Here is a 17,438-nt window from a genome sequence, read left to right as displayed (position 1 = left end):
CTCCGACTGACTCCGACTGACTGGGGACCGGTCCTGAGTGTACCCCGCCTCTCGCCAAAAGTCAGCTGGGATAGGCTCCAGCACCCCCCCCCCCCCCCCCCCCCCATAAGCGGCAATATAGAAAATGGTTGGATGAATAATGCAGGCTTTTTCAAATCTTTAACAAATGACCACTGTTTTTAGTCAAAATATTAAAATAATTTTACATATTCTTGGTCTAAACTAAGCATTTTCAAGCATTAAAATGACTAAATGAACTACAATTGCCCCTCGTTTATAGTCGTTAATTGGATTCAGACCCGCCTGCGTTAAATGCATTTCGATATATTCAATGTTCATTAGTGGAATATTTTCGTAGTTTGAGCATAGAAAACATGTTAATGACTTTCTAAATGCGGTTTTTACATTATAAGCGCCTCGTAGATCTGAAATATCACTCACATAGTCACCTTTACTCCTATTATTCATTGTTTACGCCACATCATTGCTGCTGGGACTCTAGACGGCAGCTAGCTAGTAAGCTAGCGCTAGCTAGTAAATTAGCGAGCTAACCATATAGCGAGTTTATTCCTTCTAAGTTTAAGACGCCAAAAACTTACCTAACTTCCACACAGGACGGAAGGAGAACTCTTTTTCATGCGGTGACGTCGGACATGCAATGGCTGACTTCACGACTTCATGTAGTTTTAAGGTAATATAAGATACTGTGTCAATGTTTTGTGTCATGACTGCCGCCTAGTGACCAGGATACCACATATCAATTGGATTTCAATATGTTTTCATTAATAATAGACTATAGTCTATCACCAAACAACCATAATTTATTAATTCTTTTCCGAATAACTGCTAAATGAGGATGGAGCAATAATTGAACCATGATGTCTCGATTGAGTTTAAGGGATTATAGGAAGTCACACAAACACCACATAGTCGCTTTTTTACACTTTTATTGTTTAAAGTTATTACAAAAAACATTCTTTGCTTTTGCCTTCACGAGCACAAATCGGTGCATGGGCAGGGTATCTCACGTCATCACGCACGAACGGAAGCCCTTTCTTCCATATTTGGGCATAGAATAAGAAGTGGGGGGGCAGTGATGGATAATAAGGATGAAAACGGATGAGGTACCCATTAGTATGCGAGTGCGTGTGTGTCTGAGAGTGGGAGAGAGACAACGTGTGAGACAGGTCGTCAACTTTTGTCTCCCTGAGGTGAGCTGTGGGACGCAGATGAGACGGAGACAACAAGCGTAAGTGACGTCAAGCACACGTGACGATAAAGTGAAATTGTTTGTACGCCTGTGAATATTCTCATTCATCCAGGTTACTGAATCGATCACATTTAGACTGTTCAGGTTGTCTTACGTCTTCTAAGACAACGCGAACAGTGCGATCAATTCAATGCCCTGAAGTGTGTTGGTACCGTTTAGTTTAGAACTGTCAAGCTAACCTGAGTCAAACAGTCTTTGAACGTGTTTATTGCATCGCTGACGTCATCAGTTGAGTGGATGGGCGGGGCAACCAATGGCGGAAATATTCTCGGGACGGCCATGTTTTCGGTCGACTTTCCAATTGAGGGTATTAAAGTTGCAACTCAAAATATCCAAGTGGAACACTTACTACTTCAAAGTATGCACCTTTAAACCAACATTACTTTGTCGTTTCGCGAATAAATCAGTTCAAAGGTTTTTTTTTTAAAGAACAAACGAAAAATGAAACCGTGCCTCAACGGTGGTTTTTAAGTTTTGGAAGTACTGGTTCACTGCCTAACAAAGTCAGCCATTCACTTTAAAATACAACGTTGTGTCAAAAGGTACCCCAAGTGAACGCGGAGTGAAGTACTCAATCGAGAGTACTCACGAGCAGTCCGAACCGGATCCACGTGATAAATACCGGAAGTGATTTGAGTGCCGTCCCATTGTTTTGAGGATAGGATATTTAAATAACATGAGGTGCATTTATGGATGTCCTGTAACTTTTAATATTAAAATGAAACAATTTATAACATTGGCAAAGGACCGGTCTTGTGAAAATGTTTGTTTCAATAAATTAGCAGGTCAGAATGTGACCAATGTGCCAATGTTATTATAAACAGTATTTGCATTGTACAGTGTGTTGGTGTGGAGGATGTGATGCTACATGGCTACAACCGCTCACGGCTTTAAAGGTTTTAAAGGGAGAGGAGGCGTCGTTCAGACGGCCATTAATGTTTCAGGAGGTTTGTGTATTGCTTTGAACCGCAGAATTGAACACCCACACAGTGAGAGCACACCAGAGGACAGAACGTTTAAATACAAACAGAAAAGACGTAACCAGCCCTCAGAACACACCTGTAGCTTGTAGACGTTAATAGTAATCTGCAAACTAAAAGACTGAAGATAACTTTTGAGGGTACTCTTTATCTGACAGGTGGGGGGGGGGTAAAGTGATACTTGGAGGGCCATAAATAAAGATCTTTGTTTAAATTAGCTTTAAGAGATGTACACAGATGTATATTGCATTAACAATAAGCCGTACTGTGGGTACGTTTCGATAAATACTGTTGCTGTTGTCACAATCACAAAAGTTTCTCCAGCAGTTTGCTTTGTTTGGTTTGTGTCTTTGTGAAAATATAGAAATCTTTGTAGTCGTTCATGTAAAAGGAATACAAAGGTCACTTACAAATGAGAAAAAAGACAAAAAAAGAAGTTCATAGTTGAACTGCAGAGGAGCAAAATCACGTCTTGTGTCCAAATGTTCCCGAAGGATGCTGGGAGACCGCCTCCTAGTCCAGTGGGCCTTGGAAGATGAGTCTCACGAATCCCTGCTCACCACTCAGCTGCTGTGCACAGAAAGGACAGGCAGCATGGAAGGTGTGCGTGCCGTGCGGCAACGGGATCTGACTCCAGAATGACGCCGTCTTCTCTGAGCAAACATGGCCGCAAGGGTGGAAGGCGTGCGTGGGCGGGGCGGCGTCCACGTAGAAGCCCGCCTCGCAGCCCAGCCACAACGGCACATAGGGCCCCTTCGCCCGGCACATGGGGCACTCCCGGTGGCAGCGCTCCCGGCCCTCCCGTTCCTCGCGGTGGTTTCCCCAGTTGTGGTATCCGTGCACATGGCCGCAGTGGAGGTAGACCCACGGCTGCTTCTCGTCCGGTGTGTCTTTGCGTCGCATGGAGGGGAAGGCCAGCGTGTTGAAGCCCACGGGACACTGAGGGCGCGCCGCGTTGATCTCCTGGCGCAGCGCTTCCAGGTGCTTGAGGGTGGGTGTGCGTGACAAGCCTTCGGCGGTGCGCCACAGCAACGTGGCGCCGCAAAGGTCGATGAGGGAGCCGTCCACCAGTTCCTGCGACTCTGCCTCCACCTGACAGGAAAGAAGCAAACTTTTGACAAATGTCCAAAAGTCCTATAACCTTTGTCAAAATTAGGGTCCCGGGTCAGTTTTTATTGTTTTGTATGGTATGGTATTTGTATGGTTTTTGTTTCAGACATGTTTAACATGTTTACATTTGCACAAGTCACCCAAAAGGGAGTAAAAAGAATAGTATATAGTATATATTACTTATAATTCATTCACATTATTTATTTTCTGCATTGTAAAAAAGTAATAAGAGTAATACAATATGAATAAACACTTAATAATAAATAGTAAAATAAATGTAAAAATTTGTGTTTTAGTGAGTTGTACGTCTAGTTTGGGTTTTGAGGAGAAAAATTGGCCTGGTTCATTACTTTAGTGTGCTGTGTAGTTATCTTCTCGCAACAGTAGGTGGCAGTGTTTCTTTACACCTCAGGTATCACTCAAGGTGACCAGGAAAAATATAAACCTCGGGTGTTCAAACCTTTTCCACCGAGGGCTGCATACTGGAAAGTAACAGGATGTGGGCGACCACTTTGATATTTGTATATAAATATATATAATTTGGATATTTTGTAAAAAGCTTCAACAAAACGTACAGTATCATTAAAGACAAACATTGTGGGTTCTGGGTTTATTTTGTTTGATTACAGGGGTATGAAAAAGTTTGGGCACACCTGGTAATTTTCAAGATTTTCCTTGGAAATCACTGGTTGTTTAGATCACCAATTTCAGTTAAATATACTTTATCATATAGTAAACTAACACATTGATGTATGAGAAGTGAAATTAAGTTTATAGGATTTACAGAAAGTGGGCAACGGTTATTTAAACAAAAGTAGGCAGGTGCATAATAAAATTAGGGCACCCTTGTTGTTTTATTGATTTTAGTAACTTTAACACTAATTATTGAAACACAAAATTTGTCTGGTAAGCTCATAGACCCTTGAGTGAAACCAATCACGAGAAAGGGTATTTAAGGTGGCCAATTCCAAGTTGCATCTTCTCAGTAGCAACTGTCAAATGACTTGAAAGCCAAGATTGTTCAACATCATGGTGTAGGGGGAGGATACAAAAAGCTATTTCAGAGATTTCAGCTGTCAGGTTCCACTGTGAGGAACATAGTGAGGAAATGGTAGACCACAGGAACAGTTCTAGTTCAGGCCGGGAGTGGCAGGGCAAAAAAAAAAATCTTAGATAATCACAGTCGAAGGATGGTGAGAAAAGTAAAATTGTATATTTCTACTATGTGCCGCACTTTGGACACCCCTGGTCTATCTGAAGAATGAAGAAACGTGTTGTACTGAAAACTGAGTGCATTGGATTGCAACCGTCTGGCATTGATGCACTGACTGCTTATTAAAGTATGATTTGCATTTTACTTCAAAAAGTGGACCCCTGCCAGTGTCACTACTAGTACTACTACTGCTGCTACTACTACTACTACTACAACAACAACTACGGTTAAAAACAATGTCAGTGAATCCATTTGACTAGAGGTGTGTTTAAGGACAATGCTGATTGGCCGAGGAGACGTATGCTGCAGGAGAATGGCCTTTCAAGGTTCTGCTACGTTCCACATTGACCGGTCGCCATGGAGGCAGCATCCTGATAATTTCCTGACTGATCTTCCTCCATCTGCCTCATGTCAGTCACCACGCCACCCGGTGGTTGGCCTAAGTCCTGCATCTACACCTAACTTACTGTTGTTCTATGCTCACCAACTTTCCCGGCTGCTGCGCCGAGCGCGTTTCTCGTAAAGTGAAGACGTTCCCGCACACCGAGATCTCCCGCCACACGCCCGGCCTGGAGTCCTGGCTAAAGCCGTGGCGAGGGTGCATCACCAGCACGCCGTTAGTGGTCAGGCCGTCCATTTGCCCGTCGGCTGTCTTCCACTTAGCGGCTTTCTCCTGCAGGGCAAAAAAAAAAGAACACATTGTCAACTTTTACTTCCTTGTCCATTAACTTGTCGCTCTCGCCGCTCACCCCGAGGAATATGTTCTTGGAGGAGTCGAAGCCTGCTGCGTAGATGCGTGCGCTATAAGGCGGCGTGCGCTGGCAAATGATGCGGCAGGCAAAACGGGAGATGGTGCTCTGGACTGTTTGCGCGTCGGCGTTGCTCTGACTGCCCGCCACTGTGTCCGTCACCACAAAGTCGATGGGGCTCTCAGTGGAGCGACCCACCTGGAAACAGAGGAGAAGCACCAAGATGTTTAGGCTTCAGGATAGCTGACTTTAGGAGCGAGAGGCGGGGGCCACCCTGGACTGGTCAAAGGACTGGAGACTCTAAATTCTATGTGCGTCCTGTGATTGGCTGGTGACCTGCCCAGGGTGTACCCTGCCTTCCAGACTCTTGACTCTAATGAGGACAAGTGCTACAGAAATACACATCTGTCCCGATACTTTTGTCCCTGTGGTGCACATTAAACCTCAACTTTCCGTCTCATCTTGCAGTCCTCCAGCAATGATGAGCAAAATGACATTTTCCTCTCCTCCGTCTGCTGTCTCTCTATCCATCCATCCAGCCATCTCCTCGCCACTCTTTCGGCTTTCATCCTTTGCTCTCCAGTCTTGCGGCCCCTGCAGCTTAACCTCTGCCCTCCTGCCGGCGGACGGGCATGAATATTAAAGACGTTTGGAATTAAACTTGCATGGCTCCGGCTGAGAAGCGGCTTGACCTATTTCTCTGCTCCTCTGCTATCAGCCCAGAGAGGGAGGAAGAAAGCGAAACGTTTGAATGTTATTTTTCCCGTCATTTAGCAGATAAAGACGTTTAGCGAGGGCACAGTCACGCCTCATGGCAAAGCTAACGCAGCACAGATGTCGTTATTTGGTTTCCAACACAAGCGTGTAAACAAGGTCCATGTACATTTTCCCTGTATTATGACATAGTTATAAATTATTACCAACTTAGGGTGACTGAGATGTCATGGTTTCTGTGGGACCAAAGTGCTGAATCACGAGTATGCGTGGTACTACTAAATATTTGTTTTGAACATCGAAGCATCCATTTTGTGTGGCTCTTGGGGGGAAAAAGTTCGGACACCCCCCATGTAAAGTGTCTTTAAGTTGAATAAAAGCATGCTCAAACTGCGATTGCTTGTAACGACCTTGGTACAGCCATCTCATAATAACCACTATGATGATGATGGGCTGTTTGCCGCCCTTGACAGTGACATGAATCACAACTTAAGCATCACCGCCGGGCCCCGCCCCCCTCACTAAAGTGTTAATGCTATCATCAAGGTGACTTTAAAAAAGGCACTTTGGACAATGTTGACTGCATTCTGGTCAAATGTCTTAACGGAGGATTAATAATTGATAAACGTTGCATGCATCTTCATTAATAAAAGACAACATCTGCCATTTCAGGTTGACTACCATCCACACATAATGACACTCGCTAGTACTTAGGAAGGCTGTGGAGTCAATGTTAGTTGTAGCTCCTGTTCCTAAAAGTGTTAGTAAAGTAGTACTTAAGTGCTTGGAGAAAAAAAGAATAATAATTTTGACCTTGGACGGTCCCTCGACGACACTTTTGATGTCTGCTGACGAGGATGAAAGCTTCATGACAATACATGAACCTGACATCATTTCCTCTAGCATTAGCATATTTCATTACTAAATAGCTGATCACTTCTAATCACTTGATTTTAATAATAACGCTAATAAGAATTCATGTATTATTATTATTAAAGGGGACCTAATTTTTCAGCCCTTGTATTGAGCTGTGAACTCCTAGCTACACACAATAACCAGCACACAAAGCTATCTTCCAGAATCTGCACCTATTCACTTATATTTCTTTGGATTCTGTGGTTCCTGCAAAAACAGTCTGTTTTAATTTATTCCACCCATGGCCGCCCGCAGGCTAGCTGTGAACGGTATAGGAGTTGCTAATACATGCCGATGTATCTTTTTAAAATGTCAAATTTTAATTTTTAGCTAGTTGTGTTGGATTCCGAATCCCACCCGTAAGGAGAGACTGGACAGTCCGACGTTGCACCTTTATCCAGATCCTCACCAAAAGTAATGCCTTCTTCAGAGGCCCATCTACCACCAATAGAGAGTTTGTTAGCTGTAGCTCCTGTTCCCAAAAGTGTGAATAAAGTAGTACTTAAGTGCTTGGAGAATAAAAGAATAATAATTTTGACCTTGGACGGCCCCTCGACGACACTTTTGATGTCTGCTGACGAGGATGAAAGCTTCATGACAATACGTGAACCTGACATAATTTCCTCTAACATTAGCATATTTAATTACTAAATAGCTGATTTCTTCTAATCACTTAATTTTTATTATTATTTTAATGATAACGCTAATAAGAATTGATGTAATATTATTATTATTAAAGGGGACCTAATTGTTCTGCCCTTTGTATAGAGGTGTGGACTACTAGCTAAACACAATAACCAGCACACAAAGCTTTAGTTCTTCCAGAATCTGCACCTATTCAGCTATATTTCTTTGGATTTTGTGGTTCCTGCAAAAACGGTCTGTTTTCATTTATTCCACTCATGGCCGCCTGCAGGCTAGCTGTGAACGGTATAGGAGTTGCTAATACATGGCGATGTATCTTTTTAAAATGTCGGATTTTAATTTTTAGCTAGATGTGTTGGATTCCGAATCCCACCCGTAAGGAGAGACTGGACAGTCCGACGTTGCACCTTTATCCAGATCCTCACCAAAAGTAATGCCTTCTTCCGAGGCCCATCTACCACCAATTTGGTTTGTTGTATATTTAATGTAATCCTGGTATGAGCTGTTACCTGGAACATGTCTACATTGCTGTCGTGGGTGTACTCCACCACCACCGTCTGGACTCGGGACAGGGTGTAGGAGATGCTGTGCTGGTCTTTGTTGCTGATGGCCTGCGGGGGTGAAGCAGAGAGAAGATGGATCAGAAGCACAGATCGAAGTCGTGAGGGCCCGACAGGCAAAAAAATCAAAAAACAAAGGAAGGTAGAACGGGTCGAGCAAGTTCATGTCGTCACTTTGCAAAAGCCAAAACATCTCAGGACCACCCGCTCGACAATCACTCTTCCAGATATGTGAAATGACCTCAAGCCTGGCCTCTTAAGAGTTTGTGCATATCCACACAAAGTATATTAAGCACAGATGTCCAACACACACTTCTCCGATCTACTTCCTTGGAACGCCCCGTCACACTTCCAAGTGATCCATGTACGCTACTCTTGTCTTGTAAACAATCAGTGTTCCACCAAATTTTTTGTATAAACATACAACGGAACCTTCTACACCTCTTATTTGTTTGAATTTCTAAACCATTTTTGCATATGAAATAACAGAAATAGAATTCTTAAAAAAACATGACTGTCACACAAGTAAAAAATAAGTTCTATAAGTTAAAAGAAGAATGTGAAAACAATAAAAATGTGATTTTTACTGCAGATTTGCTCTTAAAAATGTAAAAGTATAGTGATGCTGTAGTCTTTTACTGCTTTGACCGTGAGTCCGCCTCCTGTCTATAGTTTTCTTCTTCTCTTCGCAGAAAGCAAATGCTGAACTGAGGTCTCCTGAGATCCGCCGACGCCTCGTGTGAGATCGTACATGGCGAAAGTTAGAACGTAGAAGTGGTGTGCGACTTCGGAGAGAAGTGTTGCTTTACTCATCTGTATACACCAGTCATTATTTGCACTATGACCCATTTATCATTGCACTAAAATTAATATATCTGCAATATGTCTGCTCCTGTGCAATACTATGTGTATATTTTGGATCTCTTGTATATATCTTGTTAAATTGTCTTTTTTACTCTACTTTTATATACTTTTTTTTTAACTTGACTACTGCACTGAAAGGAGAAGCTCTCCAATCTCGTTGTACATCTTGTATAATGACAATAAAGGCCATTCCATTACGTTTGTGTTTGTAGCGTCTCTCACCTTGGCTGCCTGAGGAGAGCAGGCGACGTGAACCGTGCTGGGTTTAACCCCGTTCGCCTTGGGTCTTTTGCAAAGTGCAAAGCGGCTTTTACGTCTGCCTCGGTCGCCATTGGGCAAAGAGCCATTGTACCTGCACACACACACACACACACACGCATACATACATATAAACAAAAAGGCAACGGCTAACAATAGGACATTATAGTCTGAGCAGCTGGGAAAAAACAGTCATTGTGGAAAATGCTTTTCAATGCACCACCACCACCCACTGTCCTTCTCCCAAGTCCTTGAGAACACGTGTGGGGGGCGTGGGGAACTATGACACACTGTGCTCGCTTTGCTGGTTGACCTAAATTGAACTTAAAACCACAACCTAATGAAGGCCAAATTCTCAAAATGTGCCCCCCATCCCACCGTGAACTGGCTGAGAAAATAAACACACTAATGGGTTCACTGAAGCCGTTACCTGGCCGCACAGGAGAATAAACACTGCAGTAAGTAACAAGCAGTTTGGTTTGCATCTCAAAATATCTCCACCCACGTTTTGATGATACTCTTCTGGAGGGTGGAGCTAAATATACTGCTGTCTGTTGATTGGTTGACTGATCTACAAAAAAAACAACAAGCTGAAAGGTCTCCTTTTATGCCACAGTGACATTTTAATGATGTTCTAACAGAGCCTGTTTATGAGCACCGAACATGAGGAAGAGAAGAGTCGTTGCAAAAATGCTTGCTTTTTTATGTAGAGTCTTTTGGTGACTGATAAATAACTAGCGAGATAAGCCCTCCTTGCTACACGCACACCTCTTTGTATTAAAAAAACAGCAGGTTTTCCCACACATTTTCCAACTATTGCCAGTTTGGCTACAACTACAGACGTGGAAAGTTCACAGCATGTGGCAACGAAAGCTAACACATAACATAATATTAAAACAACAACTATGCACTAACAGACACATAAACTAAAATTGTTTTCATGAGGTGCCCGCAAGGCATGCTGGGTAATCCAGAAAATAAGAAGACGTAGCATGAGGATCGGGTTATTTTAATAAGCCTATATTTAATGAGTATTCAGACCGCTATAGGTGGCTTTTTAAAAAAAAGTATCAACAACCAGAGCAAAATTTTCTGGTTTTATTAGACACTTTTGGAGACTCATGCAGTGGTTTTGGTGTTTTTGTTTCACCCCTATAAACACATCAGGCATGTATCATATGTTATTGTGAGAGACCTTGTTTTCGGACCTTTGATTTACTTCAGCCATGCGATTTGTGAAACTTAAGGAGCCATTACTCTACAACAAAGAAGAGAAAATGCAGACCCTCTAATGTGTGGCCGTGTGCATTTCTACACTAGGAAATCAGAACAGATGGAGCATGTCTTTCAGGACCCTTGAACAAACGAACCCGCCCAGACGACGGGGTGTCAGCTGAACATTGTTGTTGTTTGACCGCGGAGAGAACACAATCCAGCGGGATCAAACAAGGTCGGGAGAGTTTTCAAGTGTAACCATGGCGAGGGAGCAGAGAGCCCCACCAACATTTGGGAGGAGTAACCATGGCAAGTGCGTAACCATGGCAAAGTTTCCAGAGAAAAAAAAGGGCAGGGCTGTTCACTGGAGACTACGCCGAGTGTTGCAGGCGCTCGGAGCCCACGTTTCCCATGGGTAGCAGCAGTGCGGTGTGCTTGTAAATACATCCGAACACCAATGAAATAAGAGTGATGACTTGAAGGCTAATCACACACATTAATGTCTTATCAAGTCATCAGCAATACATAACCTACACAAGTATAGTATTACAAGGGTGGTACAAATAAGACCCATGCACTTTTGCAAATGGTAAAACTACTCAACAAGTTGAACATAAGTTTGATTGCATCAATGTAAGCTTTTTGCATGGATGATTCTGTGAACACTCCCCTGTCCGAGATTGGACCATATACACACACATGGAAAAACACATTAGCATATACATCAAAGTGTAGAAGCTATAACTATGCTAATGCAGAGTCACAAATAGGTACATGGCACCGCAAGAGTCCAGAGAGGCCATAGTTGCTTAAAAAGACACGTGTGTAAACAACTCACTTCTTGGTGCCGTATGTTAATGCAGTTCTATTTTTGGTCGATGCACATCCTTTTTAATCTACCTGCAATTACCGGGCACAAACACACACAGTTCAGTTGAAAATGTGAAAATTGTAAATAAATAATGGTGATATATTTGCTAAAATATAGTTATTTTAATGTAAAACACCCATTTCTTTGTGTTGTGGCATTGTTGGTTAGACATTTTGGCTAAATACATATGCGTAAGTTTGTGTATGTTTGAAAATTATCTTTTCACAAAAAGTTGTTTTTTTTTAGTTGGGAACTGATATTTTCCTGAAACTTACCTATGTTCTACTGCTGATTACTAAAGAACGGAAAAAGGTAGAAACCATGTATATACAGCCCAAGAAAACAATAATCTGTGTGCTTTTGAAAATTTGCTTGTTATGATTAAAAAATGATTGTTAATAAATTAATTAAATTGAGAAATTCATTCGTTCATTCATTTTCTACCGCTTTTTCCTCACGAGGGTCGCAGTGGGTGCTGGAGCGTATCCCAGCTGTCTTCGGGCGAGAGGCGGGGTACACCCTGGACTGGTCTCCAGCCAATCACAGGGCACATATAGACAAACAACCATTCACACTCACATTCATACCTATGGACAATTTGGAGTCGCCAATTAACCTAGCATGTTTTTGGAATGTGGGAGGAAACCGGAGTACCTGGAGAAAACCCACGCATGCACGGAGAGAACATGCAAACTCCACACAGTGAGGTCTGTGAGCTGTGAGGTCTGCGCGCTAACCACTCGACCGCCGTGCTGCCTGGTAAATTAAGAAATTTATTTATTTATCACCTAATTTATTTAGAACCTTAATGTAGCGAGGGACGAAGTCTTTCATTCAATAAAATATTGCGTGTCTATGATGTTTAACAGTAGCACGACTTAAATCATCCCCGGTCAGACTTCCTGTGTTGACATTTAAAAGATGGCCGCTTAACCTAGAAACCAAAAGAGCACCAGCAGGCGGAAAAAAAAAAAAGCACTGCAAAGTGGAAAACCTAGGTTGTCTCCCTTGTAAAGATGCAGAGCCAGGCACCGTTTACTGCTCGCTGGGATTTTTCCGTTGAGGAAAACTTCCACGGTCATCTGCGTGACAATGCCGGTCCTGACCAACAAAATGTGACTCAGCTGTTAAACCAGCATGCATGTACGCAGTCTAAGGAGGTTTGGAGGCTGGGATGATATAGGAAGTTCTTTGTTGCTGTTGGAGAGAAAGTGTGTGTGTGTGTTCCGTGCTAAAGACGAGGGTGTGGTGTCATTTTTTCCCGCTCTCCAGCTGAGTATGTGGACTTTAGTCAAAACAAACCTCTGGGCTGAGGAGGTTGAGGCCAAGGAGTTTAAAGGCACTCGCTTGCTTGCCATTTGCTCTTTTAAGACATAAAGTCTTATTTGAGCACACTGGCTCAAAAGCGGCCCTCACCAGCTAAGCGCTTTTTGGAGTGTGTGGTTCTTCTAAAATGACGTAATGGCAAAAAAAAAAAAAAAAAAAAAGCATGTAACAAAAGTGTGCCTTCATATAGGCACACCAACATATGTCAGTGTTTTCATTTCCTCCATTCGGGAGGAGAATACTGAACCAGTGTTATGAGTAACTGAGTTAAAAATAAAAAGGTTACTAATGTTATGTTTGGGGCGGCACGGTGGTCTAGGGGTTAGCGCACAGACCTCACAGCTAGGAGACCAGGGTTCAATTCCACCCTCGGCCATCTCTGTGTGGAGTTTGCATGTTCTCCCCGTGCATGCGTGGGTTTTCTCCGGGTACTCCGGTTTCCTCCCACATTCCAAAAACATGCTAGGTTAATTGGCGACTCCAAATTGTCCATAGGTGTGAATGTGAGTGTGAATGGTTGTTTGTCTATGTGTGCCCTGTGATTGGCTGGCGACCAGTCTAGGGTGTACCCCGCCTTACGCCCGAAGACAGCTGGGATAGGCTCCAGCACCCCCCACGACCCTCGTGAGGATAAGCGGTAGAAAATGAATGAATGAATGAATGTTATGTTTGACTATTTCAATCATTTCCCAACAGTAAAGTGTGGAAGAGTTATTATTATATTATTATATATTATCGCAGTGTCCTGGCAGTCACAGTCTGATGTCATTTTTTCACTTCTGACCTTAACACATCAAGAGCAGCGCTCAGTTCCAACAGCGTATATATCCAACTTGCACACTGTCTGTGCACCCTCTCCGCCCCCGCACTACCCTTCTTCACGCGAGGTGAATCCATTTTCTATGCCGCTTATCCTCACTAGGGTCACCGGGGTATGCTGGAGCCAGTCCATACCAGTTGAAGTGTGAAATAAACGCCAAGAAAACCTACTGGATTATTATAAAAGAAGCCATTAATGACATATATAAGATTCATGCTTGTGTGTGTTGCTATAAATAGCCTACAGGAAGTGACGTCGGTTGACTTATTGCTTGGCGTGGGTTACGGTCAGAGCAGTAGCCCGTGTTTTTTTTATTTTTTATCAGGCATTGTTGTGAGATAATTCAAACCTGCAATAAACGCCTGTTGTCGGCGATAAAGTCTCATCGAATATTATAGTAACATTACTGACACCTAATGACCAGTGTAGAATACTGCATATCATTTTAGTTTATGTAGACATTTTTATGCTTAAAAATTATTAATTTAGGCATAACATTTGCTATAATATGCAATTTTTAACCAATAAAAGTAAACCACAAAACAGAATGATTCATTTTTTTTTTTTTTAAACTGATAAAAACAGAAAAAATTGAAAGCATGAAGTGATATGGGATGACTGCAATTACTTTTTTGGGAAAATAATTACATTTATGAAGTATTCTCATTGTTAATTTTTGCCAATACAAAATGTAGAAATGGTGTACCTCCGATTTGTTTGTATTTTTGAATGGAAATAGTATATATTTCTATTATATTCTTAAAGTATAGTCCGCAGTATAGATTTTCTTTTGGAATATGAGATGCAAAACAAAATACAAATATACAAATTTCCCCACTGAGGGACGAATAAAGGCATATCTTAAAATCAAAGAAATAAGGGTCCTGTGAGGTACACTGACGTCCCTATTTTTTCCAGAAATTTTGGTCAAATTCTCAATTTCATATCCTCTGCAATGTGGCGCTATGCTCTCCTTTTTCCTGTTGATGTACTGTCTTGCAACTCCTAATATGCAAACAAAAAGTGCCCCATCTTTGTCCACCAATCACCAGGCTGGACTGCCTCTAGCTCTGCCATATTGGTACCACAATAGAGTGGCACAGTACCCATCAGTCTTTCTGGTACCCTTACCAGCCACAAATCACAAACAAAGTGAATCAAAGTGTACTCAACGCTTGGTGTAAACGTCCGTGTCTGCTTACCCCAGCACAATGAGCTCTCCATACTTGACTGGCACTTTGGTGGAGGTGGTGCAGATGTTCTCCTGCTCAGGCGAGTACATTGGGCACGGCTGATGGTGGTCTGGAGGACGGGTGGGGTCCAGCAGGGTGCACGCAACAGGAAAGGGGGAAAGGAGGAGGGAATATGGGTGGGGGGGGATAGAGCTGACCAAGTGGAACACAGGGGTGGGAAAGGAGGAGGAGGAGGAAGGGGAAGGGTCAGCTGAGCCTCAGCTCCACCCTCTCATGCTTCAAGCGTCAGTCACTCACGGCGCCACCTCTCCTGCCCTGCAGTGACACAGGAAGTATTGACACAAAGATTAGCACATCTTGCACATGGGCAATAAGCAACTTTTCATACATAGGTCCACGTCTTCAGTCCAAGTGGAGCACTTTTGCTCTTGAAGGTGTTCTTCTCAAACAGGAAGTTACAATTGTTTCCGTTCCCAGCAGCCTTGCAGGACTTCATCACCATGCAGGTGATGATGTTGTTACCTTAGTGCATCTTCTCATGAAGAAAAAAGTCCTCATTTGTGTGCACATTTAGAGCAACACAAAGGAACTTGAGTCTTATTTATGTTTTTAATGGATTATTTACTCTCATTATGTCCACTATACTAGTGCACTTTGACTATAGGGGTGTTATTCCATGTCTGGAGGCCTCTAATATTCATTCATTCATTCATTTTCTACCGCTTTTTCCTTGCGGGGGTGCTGGAGCCTATCCCAGCTGTCCTCGGGCGAGAGGCGGGGTACATCCTGGACTGGTCGCCAGCCAATCACAGGGCACATATAGACAAACAACCATTCACACTCACATTCATACCTATGGACAATTTGGAGTGGCCAATTAACCTAGCATGTTTTTGGAATGTGGGAGGAAACCGGAGTACCCGGAGAAAACCCACGCATGCACGGGGAGAACATGCAAACTCCACACAGAGATGGCCGAGGGTGGAATTGAACCCTGGTCTCCTAGCTGTGAGGTCTGCGCACTAACCACTAGACCCTATTTAAACCCTATTTAGAAGATAGTAAACAGGTTTTCTATATGCTCTTCACTATAAAAATATTCCATTAATAAATAAGGACTCCTACTTGTTATGTCCTAGTCATATCTGGAACTAATTAACCTTGATAAACGAGGTATTACTGTATTCACAATGAATGTAAGAAAAATTTATAAAAATGTCTTTCTAATCTGCACAAAAAAATTATATATTTTGTATATATCTTGTATACATCTTGTTAAATTGTCTTTTTTACTCTACTTTTATATACTTTTTTTTAAACTTGACTACTGCACTGAAGGGAGAAGCTCTCCAATCTCGTTGTACATCTTGTATAATGAAAATAAAGGCCATTCCATTCCAAAATATCATGTGGTTCTTCCACTAAAACAAACAATGCACTGTAACAATGTTCCACAGGCTTACAATTATTATTAAGTTACTGAACCTCAAATTTTGTTTCCACACACAACTCAATGCACTGTAAAAAACACCCAAATGTAACTGTAACATTAGGATGTTTAGCCCTTCGGGGACTGATAAGCATGTCTGCAGAACGGAAAAAAGATTGGTTAAAAAGCAAGGACCCATTCATCATAAGAGCATTCCACAGCCTCGCAGTTGAAGGCCCTCCTTCCAGCAGCGTGTGAACGTTGTGGTAACAAGAGATCTAATTTAGGTATATCGCAACAGTACAGTTGTGAACTATAAATAGATAAATCACACATCGCGGGCGGCTGGGGAGGAGGTGAGAAATCAACCTCAGGTTCAACACTTTCACATTTTCAGCCCTGCGTTCATTTTTAATCTTCCACTTTCACAATCTATTCTCCCACTCGTAACCTCCTCCAAACCTTCCCAAAAAAAACAGTATGTCAGACGGTAATATGTCACATTCTGCTGCATCACCAGATAAAACAGAGAAAGCCACAAAGAAATGATTTTCCACATGAATGTGGAACGTTGACTGTATAAGCACCGTCCTCATGGTTAGATGTGGCTACTGGAAACATTTTAAGGCGGTGGATGTTAAGGACAAACAGGAAGTGGGTTGGACAGATGTGGCCGCTTTGTCCAGACCACTCAGTTAAAAGTAATACTGCTGTGTATGCAAACATACACTTCTCACTTCTGCAAAGGCTTCAATGTTTATTCAGAGGAACCTATTTATTATTATTATTATTGACATGTTAATAAAGGATCTTTTTATTTTGATTCTTGTGTTTTCATGTATTTACAGTCATCCCTTATTTATTACGGTTAATTGGGCGAAAAGTGGGACACAAAAGACGACCACCGCTTTAAGCGTAGCACACCCTTGACCTCCTTACGACACGCAGCCCGGGTGGCAGCGTGCCACAGGCTGCTTAGCGACAGACACACACAGTCGTACAACAATAGAAGAGGCGAGCTGGTTGAGAGACTCCGCAGGCCGAGGTCGGCGTGCCGATGATAGCCACTTGACACCCCAGCCGGGGCGACACTCAACCAAGCGACAACACCTGCACGGTGAAAAATATTTGTGCATTCCAACTTTCACTTTCACCACTTCCTGCATCTCGACTACTGTAAACAATAACCGCACAAAGCTTAGTGTCGTTTCATACATTGCATTGCACAAACTGCACCTTTTTTTCTTTTGTGCATCACTTTGTATTTCTAATTTTATTGCTTGCTGCATATTTTTGCATTAGATAA

The 17,438-nt window shown here is 42.6% G+C and overlaps 2 protein-coding genes across 5 annotated transcripts in view; both read right to left on the bottom strand.

Moving 5' to 3' along the window:
- wdpcp (WD repeat containing planar cell polarity effector) overlaps window positions 1-762 on the bottom strand; it is a 104,720-nt gene extending 103,958 nt beyond the window's left edge. For 2 of the 4 annotated variants that reach the window (XM_058058182.1, XM_058058189.1), the window contains exon 1: window positions 600-762. The gene's annotated coding sequence lies outside the window, so the exon portion shown is untranslated. Of the gene's footprint in view, window positions 1-441; window positions 483-599 lie in introns of those variants that run through there. The other 2 variants (XM_058058183.1, XM_058058184.1) reach the window with 2 other exon arrangements.
- A 69-nt stretch (window positions 763-831) lies between these two features.
- The window catches only part of peli1b (pellino E3 ubiquitin protein ligase 1b), a 31,203-nt gene continuing 14,596 nt past the window's right edge, over window positions 832-17,438 (bottom strand). The window contains exons 2-7 of the mRNA XM_058058197.1: window positions 14,713-15,018; window positions 9,243-9,372; window positions 8,106-8,207; window positions 5,323-5,520; window positions 5,058-5,246; window positions 832-3,342 (exon numbers count right to left, since the gene is read on the bottom strand). Of these exons, the coding sequence (XP_057914180.1) occupies window positions 2,764-3,342; window positions 5,058-5,246; window positions 5,323-5,520; window positions 8,106-8,207; window positions 9,243-9,372; window positions 14,713-14,792 (1,278 nt within the window). The 5' untranslated portion in view covers window positions 14,793-15,018 and the 3' untranslated portion in view covers window positions 832-2,763. The remainder of the gene's footprint in view (window positions 3,343-5,057; window positions 5,247-5,322; window positions 5,521-8,105; window positions 8,208-9,242; window positions 9,373-14,712; window positions 15,019-17,438) is intronic.

The sequence above is a fragment of the Doryrhamphus excisus genome, chromosome 20 (assembly GCF_030265055.1).
Source record: "Doryrhamphus excisus isolate RoL2022-K1 chromosome 20, RoL_Dexc_1.0, whole genome shotgun sequence".
Classification (NCBI taxonomy): domain Eukaryota; kingdom Metazoa; phylum Chordata; class Actinopteri; order Syngnathiformes; family Syngnathidae; genus Doryrhamphus; species Doryrhamphus excisus.
Note: the sequence above shows the minus strand (reverse complement) of the source record. Positions and strands in the feature narration are given on the sequence as shown.